The 12,408-nt window shown below is 39.5% G+C and overlaps 1 protein-coding gene across 2 annotated transcripts in view; it reads right to left on the bottom strand.

Moving 5' to 3' along the window:
• Positions 1–568: 568 nt before the first annotated feature.
• Positions 569–12,408, bottom strand: part of ASCC1 (activating signal cointegrator 1 complex subunit 1) — a 219,357-nt gene continuing 207,517 nt past the window's right edge. For both annotated transcript variants that reach the window (XM_075841554.1, XM_075841555.1), the window contains one exon: positions 569–852. In XM_075841554.1, the coding sequence (XP_075697669.1) occupies positions 736–852 (117 nt within the window). In that variant the 3' untranslated portion in view covers positions 569–735. The remainder of the gene's footprint in view (positions 853–12,408) is intronic.

Here is a 12,408-nt window from a genome sequence, read left to right as displayed (position 1 = left end):
CACTGTTGTCTGCCTCCACACACTTAACAGAAAAGTAGTCCCTAGTCCAGATTATTATCTGTACTTGTGCTTTTAATAAATGTTAGAGCCTCCGCTAACAAGCAAACAAAGCGCCACTGCAATCGATCATCCTGGCGCTGCTGAAAGCTCTTCTGCACGTGTCAGTCTTTTAGAATGGAGCTGCACTGCGCATGCTCCTGGTCCTGCGCTGACAAGTGCAGGAGCACAATAGGAGAAGACACTGGCCAATACACAGGTGGGTCAGTGCATGGCTCAGCGGATCTGGGAGAAAGGCAGGAACCAACTGCACATGCGTGTCCACCGCAGGCAAGAGGTGAAGGTGGACAAAGAAAAAGTGGACTAAGTAAATGATAGGAGGCGCTACCACTGACACCAATTTTTGTCCACAAACATATTAATAAAAGAATGTTAATTTGAAAAAATTTGTAATTTTTCATTGTTTAGGAATACTTTTGATGAGATAACCCCCATTTAATAGAATACTCTCAATATATACCACAAACAGCCAATCATTAAAAAAAATCATACAGTAAGTATTCATAGTTTTCTTTAATTGAAATTCATATAGGCAATGGCTGACTAAAGAAGGTAACACGATTTTAACTATTACAATTCATTTAGATCAAATCTTGTAAACCATGAACTACTATATACCACCGAATCCCCTGGAATGCTGCAGCAGAGATTTCTGGGTGTTATTGACGGGCAGGTCCCTCAGGAGATTTGGGCTTGTCCAGCTGATGTGTAGTAACCGGAGATATCTGCAGAGAACCTCTGGGAAAGATGAACCGTGTCCAGGTTGATTTTGCCAAAATAGAACTTGTCAAAGAGCTGCAAATACAGAATGGTTCAAATAAAAGATCATTGCAGATATATTAGAGAAATAAGCTCAACAGTTCAATTTATTTCATTATTTTTTTTAAGTATGCTCTTCCGTCAAGTCTGCTTTCCATCCAATAGTGCTGTTGTAGATACCCAGCATGAAGACACCGCAGAAGGATTATTTTATGTCTGCGCTCATTCAAAATTCCCTTGCATCAGGAACTAAACATGTGAAACACATCAGAATATCTCTGCCAGAGGAGTGGGCGTCCTAGGGTAGGTTTAGCGAAGATGTCTGGTTTTTTCCAGCACAGCATGTAGTTCTATGCATGCCGAGAACTTTGGGAATAATATTCCTATGGGAACATTTATTTTCTTAAAAAATACTAATTGGCTATTTGCATGTTAATCGCTGTGTGGCTTCCAGCTTACACTCTGAGATGGATAAATTAAGATATGATACGGATTATTAATGTTTGCGTAGATAAACTTTATGATCTCATGCTGATATGGACCTACAAGTCCAAGATTGCCCATCTAGCCTAGGGGACATTGCTTTTTTACATCAGCTGGAGAGTCCCATGTTCCTGATCACTAGTCCAATTACACATACAGAGCTAATTACTAAACTAAATATTTGCTTTCTGTCTCCTCACTGGACTGGTTGATGGTTTTTATGAACAAATGTGAGAACAAAGTATGATACCAAAAGTAGATTGGAGAAAAAAAATATAAGAACGTGCAAAGAAAAATTGTAAATGAAACAAATGTATACCCACAAGATATCAAAAGAAGAGATTTACTAGTAGTCCGCGTTCAGTTCACCAAATACAAGCAACTAGATCATCCAATAAACTGGCTTATTTTTGATCATACATGTGTGCTGGCCAAAAAAAAAAAATATGTGGCAAGATGGGAATAACCCTTTAAGTAAGTAAGTCATAACAACTTACTGCTGCGAGAAGTTCTTTTCAAAACTTATCATTGCAAAGAGTTGACTGATCTCCAGAATGACCGTCGCAGTAGCAACATCATCAATACCGGCTAACATCACACGCCTCACCAAAGAGAAGCAGTTCCAGCCAACACATTAGGGGGGGGAGATAATTAAATGTTTGACCAAATATAGAAGGCTCATTTTGAAGTTGATAATTTTGTATGGCCCGCGAATGATGTTATAAATATCCAAATGGCACTTGGCAGAAACAAGGTTCCCTACCCCTGCCGTAATTGCTTTTTTATTTCACTCACAAATGTCTTGCATTTACTGTAAAATCAAAAGTTATAGAGATCAAGTTTAATAAGAAAGAAAGCATATAATTATGACAATGGTCTAACTTCAATTTCCCATTAACTAAAGGCTTTTTATATACGTAACTATGGCAAAAGAAGACATAATGATACAACCTGGGTCGCCACCAAGCCCTGGAGTCTAAGGGCGCGTCCAGACGTGGCGGATTCACAGTATAATACAAGTAGAGGGGGTTTTGAAAACCCCATCCACATGCGGCAGACAAAATCTGCACTGAAAGTATCATGTCCAGCAGTGCTCCCATAACCCCCCAGGCAGCATTCAGTGTAAAGACTCGAGATCTCGCTAGTTATCACCTACGGTTAGTCGGGTCATTTACATAAAGTGCAGGCACCTTTTTCTTTTATTCAGGTGCATATCCCTATGATAGGTACTCTTAAAATAAGTGGCATATTTTTTCTATTTTTTCCTTCACTGCATTCTGAGGGCGATAACCTTATTTTTTTTTAGGACATTGCTGTTTGCGCATTTCTTTGTGTTTTTACGTGTATTTTTTTGTAATTATTTTTCAAAACAATTTAGCATTTCATTTCTTTCCCGAAGTTTTCCAATTACAGTAAATTATGTTTTACATTTATTTTATGGGTTGTGAAAATTAAGGCGATATATAATATATGTAGTTTTTTTATGTTTTAGGAGTTTCATTCAATAAAAACATTATTTATTAAAAATAATCCAGTTTTTTTTTTTATTTTAAAGTTTTTTTTTTAGCGAATTATATTTGAAACTTTATTAATTTTCCTATCCCATAAGGGGGACTTTCTTAGGCCAAGAGTTGTCCCCTTAAGCCACCTGCCCTGTCAATTGCTATAGCCGGAGCTGACGATTAGGGGGCAAAGGGAGCAACCCCTCCCTTGTGATGCCGCCATAGCTATTGATCGAGGCATCTATCCAAGGTTTAATGGCCATATCTGAGTTTTCTCCCATCCCAGCCATTGCTGTGGAGTGGCAGTTGGCAATCACAGCTGCCCACATACTGGAATCACAGTGCCAAGGTGTTAAAGGCACGAAACTATAATTTAACATCTTAATATATTAAAAAAGTTTGTACATACAGTATTTTAATATAAAAATAATAAGCAGTGTATCATTTAGGTCCTGTTTTCGGATAGATCTTAATGAATCCTGACGGACCACAATGACTTATAATGGAGTATGTCTAGATTAACGCTGCAGACAATGCTATTCTTCCCGTCAGAAATTCCAGAGCCACTGACGGAAAGCAAAAAAGGCTATGTGAGAAGAGCCTTCTGTTGTTTGAAGATTTTCTGCGCAAACATAGATAATAAAATCATTCCAACAGTATTATACTTTTGAAGCTTCCACAGTTATAAAAGATTAGAAGAAAATTAATTGCAGTTCTCAAAATTGTCTTTCATATAACAAAAGAATATAGGGAAAATTTTCTCCCACACAAATTGAATTTTAAATTTAATAATTTCCGCTTAACTATACGAACTCGTACATAAGTATTTACTATTGATACAAAATGTTCTAACTATATTTTAGCTATAGTCTACAGCTATTATTTTATTACAAAATGTATTATTATCAATGTTGTCCCCCTACAGCTCCATTTGAAATAGTTCCTATTGCTGGCTATTAAATTCTTTAAGCATTTTAGGATATTTTTCTGTTCTACATATGTGGCAGCTTGAATACAAATGATATGTTTTGACTATTGTGTTTTTAGATCCATCCTGCTGTTGCTTTTGACAAAACGTAAAATCATGACATGAAGAAAATATAAAGCATTTCCCGCTGAGTATGATTAAGATACGCTTTAAGCTGTGAGAGGTTTGGTTCCATATTTTATAATTCAACCAAAGCGTAATGGAGAATTATATATTGTTTTTTTCTCAACAAAATAAGCTTGTGCCCACTCAAATCACTTCCAGTTTCAAATACCCACTGCCTGGAAAACAGTCCCATGGCTGCAGATGCTTTATTTCTGATGGAGAAATATTCTTAAAGCTTACGGCTCTGTTGTATTAACATGTACCATATGTTCAAAAGTACCGTATATGTCGGCGTATAAGACGACTGGGCGTATAAGACGACCCCCAACTTTTACCCTTAAAATATAGAATTTAAGATATAATCACCATTTCGTGCAGGAGCGCTTCACTATGGCCATCGGCGGCAGGACCCAGGACTCTCTGTCTCTTTGAACTCGCGCATGCGCAGATAGGCTGCTTCATCGCGCGAGATCTGAGAGGCAGGGAATGAGAGGAAAGGGCGGGCCAGAGGATCTTACAGAGATGTTCCCTGGCGGCTAATACCGGCTTCCCTCAGATCCGTGGCGGATTCTGTGCATCCCGGGAGCCTGTGTACTGGACTGCAGGCTCACAAGGTAACACACAACCTGTGTGTAGACAATATGTAGACTAGGGATGTCACGATACCAGAATTTGGACTTCGATACCGATACTTCGTTTAGTATTGCGATTTCGATACCAATTTCGATACTTTTGCCAACAGTAATAAAAAAAAAATTATTCAGTTTTCTGATGTGAGGCGCGACGTGTGATGAATTTTGAACACGCCTCACATTAATAGTAATTAATCCCATCATGTTTCTCAGTCATATTGGGTTAATGTGCGAGGTACATGATGGGGTTAATTACTATTAATGTGAGGAACATGGAGGGTAAATTCATCGCACCTCGCGCCTCACATTAATAAGTGAATGAAAGCCGTGTTTATTTCATTTTTTTACAGCGTACACATCATAAATGATGCAAAAACATTGTTGTCCGCGCCATTACTGAATGTGTGTATTTTATGTATTGAGACTTATTTGAATGTTTATTGTAAAAAAGGTGAAGGTGTATTTTTTTTTAAATTTAACAATACTTTGTTTTTACTTTATTTTTAAACTTTAATGTACTGACATATATCAGATATGTGCCAGTACATTAACCTGTGGACGGATAATACACAGGCAGTTGTTAGGACATACTTGGGTATGTCCTAACAACATGAAATATGGTAAGACAGCCCTGGGGTCCGTCAATAGACCCTGGGCTGTCTGCCCATATATGGTATGGCCCTCGATCGCGTCACAGGAATTCCCTGTGACGCGATCCAGGGGCATCCCCCCTTCTCACTTTCCCCTGAATGCTGCAGTCAGCTGTGATCGCAGCATTCAGGGGAATAACGGCGGAGATGAGCGGTTTCTCTGATCTCCGCCGTTATAGAGCGGGGCTGCGGCTGTGTAATACAGCCATTGCCCCGCTCCTGACAGGAAGTGCGCGCGCGGTCAGCATGAGGTGATGCGGCCGGCGCTGCACTAATGAGCGGCAGTTCAGGCACTGAAGACAGAACATGGGGGTGTTTTGTAGCGCGCCCGCCATGTTCTGTCTCCAGTGCCGCCGCTCATTAGTGCAGCGCTGGCCGCATTGCATCATCCTGACCCCGCGAACTTAGCATGACTCAGGAGCGGGGCTGTGGCTGAATTACAAAGCCGCAGCCGCGCTCCCATACATTCATGTGTTACTATACTGAGCTGTGCGGCTGCAACGTGCATCCCTAATGTAGACAATATCCGGCATATAAGACGACCCCACACTTTTGACATTTTTTTAAGGGTGTAAAAAGTCGTCTTGTACGCCGATATATACGGTATGTGGACAGCAGACCATCAAAAATATATGAGCGTTTTGGATACCCTATTCTAAACCATGGGTGTATATATGGAGTTGGGCCCCCTTTTACTGCTATAACAGTCTCCACTCTTTGGGGAAGGCTTTCCACAAGATTTTAGTGTCTATCTGTCTGTTGGAATTTGTGCTCATTCAGCCAAAAGAGCATTTGTGAGATCACTGAAGTTGGACGAGAAGGTCTGATTCAAAATCGGAGTTCCAACTCATCCAAAAGATGTTCAATGGGATTAAGATCCCATATGGACAGTGATGTCAGGAGCAGAGCTGGAGTCCCAGGAAGAGCGCTACTAGCGCTATGCTCAGGGCTCCGGGCAGGGGTTGCGCCTGACATCACATTCCAGTCCAGGAGGATCCCCTGACTTCACTGTCTATGTACATTCCACATTCTACATGTTACCTAAAATACATAAAGAAGGCAATCCAGGGAGACCAATCATTTCAGGTGTTGGGACTTTAACTGAGCATATTTCTGGCTGGGTGGAAAATCTTCTAAAGCCCTTGGTGAGGTGCACACCCAGTTATGTCCAGGACACCACAGACGTCCTCTGCAAACTCTCAGCCCTAGGTCCACTACCAGAGGGAACAATATTGGCAACTATGGATGTGGAGTCTCTGTATTCTAACATCCCCCATGAGGATGGCATAGCCGCATGCCAACACTTTCTTCAAAAAATCAATCAGCGGCAGAGCCAGCCCTACAACTCATCAGGTTCTTACTCCATCACAATTATTTTCTGCAAATGTATGGGAAGCGCTATGGGTAGCAAAATGTCACCACAATATGCTAACCTGTTCATGGTCAAACTAGAGGAGGAGTTTTTATCAACCTGCGCAACTAAACCTCTAGCAGATCTCCGGTACATTGATGACCTGCTGATAATCTGGACAGGCTCTGAACATGAACTGCTTTCTTTCCATAAAAACTTCAACAAGTTTCATCCTACCATCAAACTCACTCTCAACTACTCAAAATCTCAAATGGCACTGGCACTTTTTTGCATAGGATACTGTCACTGGCCAGTCCTACCTGGACATGTTAAAGGGTTAAAGGACTGGCTTATGCCACAGATAAAGGAAGATCTGCAAAACATAGTCTATCAGCAGGATGGTGCACCTCCACATTTCTATTTGGATGTTCGCCGATACCTGAATGAAACTCTACTGGAACGTTGGATTTGCCGCGCCGAAAACAACGATTCACCAATGTTGCGCTGGCCTCCAGGATCGCCACATCTAACACCCTGTGACTTATTTCTGTGGGGCTACATCAAGGACTCAGTGTATCTGCCCCCCAACCATAGGATCTGAACGACCTGAGACAACGCATCACTGAAATAGTGGAGTCCATATCCGAGGTTATGCTGGCACAAGTCTGGACTGAACTGGACTACCGCCTAGACGTCTGCCGTGTCACCAATGGAAATCACTTTGTACGCTTGTAGTGTATAGATAAAACTAAGATAGTGTGCCTTTTTATGTTAATAAATTTGTGTTATGTATGAATACAGAGGCTATAATTTTGCACCATCCTTCTTGAACCACCCTGTATACATATATATATATATATATATATATACATACATACATACATACAATCATACCATTCTGAACTCTGCAAGCTTTACAGACATGTAGAAATTTTACATGTTGTTAACAGTATTGTAGAAGGTTGAGCTAGACAATCACACGAGGGAAAAACAATACTATGTAGTGTTCCAGAACATGGCAGCATACACCAGCTAACGGCGAGGAATAATGTGCTTCCAACAATAATCTTACACAAGATGTTGCCTAGAAACATGAATCTGTCATTAAAAGATTGTGATACGGATAACATGTGCCCGCTGATGCATGGCAGAAACTGGAATAAAATGTGTGCACCCTGATTAGTAGCTTCTGTTTCCATCCATTCATTTGGAGAAGCATGGCTGAATTATGTATATGGAAGCTGCCCCAGTAATCAAACTGAAATACTGCAGATATTGTAACTTTTGGTTTGGCAGAATCTCTTGTTCTTTCTGTAAATTGAAAACACAGACTAAACATTGAGCGTAATAAAAATGACCATTTTTGTAATATTTAGTGGGTTGCGAGCTCTTAAGGGAGCAGATTATCATCTCGCTTGAGATCAGGCCTGGATTATTCTTAGCCTGAAGTGTGTTTTTTTTTCCAGCCATGAAGTGTCAGCTGCCGCATGGCTTCCTTCTTGTGTAGCTGACAATTCACTCAAGTGAGAAATTGTGATGCCTAGCAATAAAATCGTGCAAGATGCATAATTCATAAGTCATTGCTCATGCCATTTAGACTGCCTTGCCTGTCTGACAACAAAGGGTTTTGGGTATTGTCAAATACGGCACAATTCCTCCCTTTGGCTGAGTGTTTGAGCTTCTAAATACTTTGCAGGCAATGTATAGCAAGACTAAAATAAACACCGTAATTGTCATTCTCGTTGGTGAACCACTGCTCTAGTAATAAAAAGTCGTTCCTTCATCGCAATAATATCCTTATTAAAGACTTCAAAAATAGTAAATTACCTCACACGATCAGGCAACCAGACACAGGGAATTCCTCACAGACCAATTAATTGTTCTCTAGCTAGCTCCAATTATTTTTTCTAGCGGTATAAAAAGGCCATGCTGTCTGCAATTCCCTCATTTACAGATGAAGCAAAACAAATCAGCTATATAACAGCCCCCATGCTCAAATATCCTGTATACGGCAGACACACAGATTACAAGATGGAAGAACCCGATAACAACCATATATATATACATATGTTTGACAGTGGGAAGTGGATTATTTACAATTAACTGCCGGCAATGGCAAAGATAAACTAAGCAACTCACAGGAAGTGACATCACAGGAACACAGTGATGCCAATCCTTTGGATTATCAGAGATCATGCATCAATTGGAAAACTAGACATCTGGGTACTACAGATGCATCCAGTCTTAACTTTGCTTAAATTTGGTTCCAATTTCTCATTAAACAAATTCAATACAATATCGCGACATGCTAGCAAAACCCTTGACAGACGGCAATTTACATTGCAGGGTGGCCCCACATAGCATGACAGAGTACAGTATAGCAAAATCATGTTTTTTTTCAAAGCTGGTCATCCTGCGTCTCACAACCCAGGATATGTGGAGATATGAGGAAAAGTAAGGAAGGGCACACCTGTACTCTACACTGCTTTATTGTGGGGACAATGTAAAGTATATATTTCTCAACCAACATTGTTCTCAGGGTACCAAAAACCACTAGAAACTGTTGACAACAGAATCTGATCACTGCATATGTTCCTGTGGCTGAGTATTATAAATGCCACTGATCACCAGGGCCCAAATACTGTACACCAGACCCAGATGCTCTGTTTATAACTGACTGGAACAGAATTTTACTTACCTGTATAAATCTCTGGTACCAGAAAAATAGGGTGAGCCCAAACAGAGACCTTCACAGATAAAGCTCAATTTAGGTCAAGTCCATAATATACAGATATTAGAACAACTTACGTCTACTCGCCATGTGATGGATCCAGATTTTCTCTAAGAAATTCAAACTTCCAGCACTGTTCTTAAAATGCATTTCCAGTGGACCAAATCCATTTAAAGTTCTAATACTTTGTGTGTATTGTGTAATGTGTATTGTGTGTGCAAGCACGTTGCAACTTTGTTTCTTTGCAAAAAATTCTTGTTTCTTTATCAAAAGATTAATATCACTCCTTGTGGAGTCTCCGAAAAAGCACCTTAAACCCACCGGAAAGAATCCATCCGGATAGCTTATGGACTTTGGCACTTTGGGTTATATCTAAATTGTTTTGCATTAGTCTGATATGAAATTAATCTTTTGATAAAGAAACAATAATTTTTTGCAAAGAAACAAAAGTTGCAACGTGCTTATTTCTATTTATATACAAGTTATACTGCCATTGTGAGACATCGGACGCGCATCACCGAGGACGTTTTAACCAAGGTGTAAATTGCTTTTTATTGGGTCAAATCTTGTAGCTATTATTGTATGTGTCTACAACTTAATTGTCTCTTAATATATGTCACTGGAAAAATATGGAGACTAGCCCTAAAGGCTATGCAGACCTTTGAGGGCTTTTTTTTTGTAAAATAAATAGGTAAGTGTGTTTTGTGTAACTTCTTTAATTAGTTTTTATAAAAAATTTGTTTTACTTTTGGAGATACAGCTGTTCTGCATTCTCTATACAGAGCAGCTGTATCGTTTGCTTTTCACTGAATTCGTCAGTCCTGTGAACTTAGATGTGATAGATTGCAGGTGGATCCTGCGTACCCACCGGCACTGAACCCGTCAGGTCCGCGGTACTAACGGATTCAGTGAATAGCGAACGATACAGCTGTTCTGTATAGAGAATACAGAACAGCTGTATTTACAAAAGTAAAACAATTTTTTAATAAAACCAAATTAAAAAAGTTACACTAATGACACTAACTGATCTACTAATTACATTAATTTTTTTTTTTTTTAAAAAGCCCTCAAAGGTGTACATTACCTTTAAAGGGTTATTCCTATAATAAAACATTTATGGCATATCTACGGAATATGCCATAAATCTCTGAAAGATGTGGGTTCCATCTCTGGGACCTGCTCCTATGTTGAGAACAACATAGGTGCAGGTGAAGATGAAATGGAGAGGTGGAATGGAGAGATGGCCATGCATGAGCGCAGATCTCTCCATACACTTGTATTGGAGCTATGGAAATAGCCGAGCACTCCCATAGAAGTAAATAGAGAGAGCCACATACTTGCATAGCCAATTCTCCATTAATTCTCTGCCTTACCAGATGGGTTGGGAAATTTGGGACCCCCATCCTCTACATAGGTGCTTGTGAGTATGCCATAATTGTATAACATGGAAATAACTCTATAAGAAAACTGTGTTATTCTGAACTTATTACAATAGGATCTATTTCCTTTACACCCCTCACTTGTGATGTTGTTTTAGTTACCAGCAATACACACACAAACACACACACACACACACACACACACACACACACACACACACACGAAACGACCAGCTTTATAAAAGCAAATGTGTGGCCACCTAGTGGTTGTGATGTTAATTGTAGCCTGTCAAAAGTTTTGCTAGCATATCACAATATTGTATTGAATTGTGTTTATGAAATATTGGAGTCCTGCACCAAATTCAAGCAAAGGTAAGTAAGAGTGGTCACATCCACACGTTCCACATCTTGAAGTTATTAGTAGTTATTAGTATCATGTGGTGGCTCTGAATTCTGAAGATTAAGTTGAACATGAAAAATAAAAATAATAGTGCACTACTTTATGTTTACTATTGTAATAGTTTGATCTATTACATTGGATCTCTGAACACACACTCCCAACTGACGATTACAAGTGCTAAATCTGGATGCTTTAAGACTTTATTGGGGCACGAATGCGACCATGTTGGTTCCAGCTGTTGAACAGTGCTAAATTCAGTATCTGGGTCCATTGACCAGTAGCAAATCCTAAATGCATCCTGAAAACAAGGTTGAAACTAGAGATGCAACTTGAGCAGACAATTTGTAGTGATGTTTGGGTTCAGAGTGCATTCACAGATGGGGTGGCACCGCAGAAAAGAGAGCAGGTCCACAAAGTGCATTGCAACCCATAGATTTCTAGTTATGCTACAGCTATGAACATAAATAGATCTTAGCTGATATTATAATATGTGATGTCATAACTGGACACATAGTACGAGAACACTCAGCATGACCAGTGAAAGGTCGAGTCATAACAGTTTAGAAAAATTTTACTAATTTGTGACATGATGTCATAAATGTAGATTCCAAAGGTAGAAAACAAAAGAGAAAATCATTGACAATTAATCTATTATTTTTATATAAAGGAGAGAACCCTGTGTGCTCACCTAGGAGTGGAAAGGGTTAAGTACGTCCCTCGACTCAATATCTAGTCTTTCCTATTGATAAAACCATCTAAATGGTCAGAAGCTCAATCCTATTGCCCGAAATCATGCCCATCACCAAGCCAAAGACATATTAAAGGCATTATATGAACTTACACTGAGAACTATGCCATATACTTTTTAAGAATGGAGAATTAACTCTCGAAACGTGTAGAGTTTTTAGGGTAAGTTAATAAAATTTCTTAATATGAAAATATGACCTTTACTTATTGGGGAACATACAGAACCTTGACTACATCCTGATTCAGGGAGAAGAGTATTGTGTCTGACACGATTAAAAGGAATTCTGGATTGGAGTTTAGCGACTCCCCCGAGAGGTGAGTTCCACCCTGAATATACTGGTTGACCAACTTTAACCGCTACATTCAGCGCTCTCCTGATTTGTATTTTTTTTTTTTAATACAAATTCAGATAATAGGATTGCGTGCAAGACCTTCTCCCCATATTTAAATTGTAACATTGTATTTGATTGTAAGGGTATGTTCACACCCAGTGTTTTCAGGCATAATTCAGGCATTTTACGCGTTGTATTACGCCTGAAAAAACGCCCCCAATATACGTCTACAAACATCTGCCCATTGCTTGCAATGGGATTTACGGTGCTCTGTTCCCATGAGGGTTAATTT

This window comes from Rhinoderma darwinii, chromosome 11 (assembly GCF_050947455.1).
Source record: "Rhinoderma darwinii isolate aRhiDar2 chromosome 11, aRhiDar2.hap1, whole genome shotgun sequence".
Lineage (NCBI taxonomy): Eukaryota > Metazoa > Chordata > Amphibia > Anura > Rhinodermatidae > Rhinoderma > Rhinoderma darwinii.
Note: the sequence above shows the minus strand (reverse complement) of the source record. Positions and strands in the feature narration are given on the sequence as shown.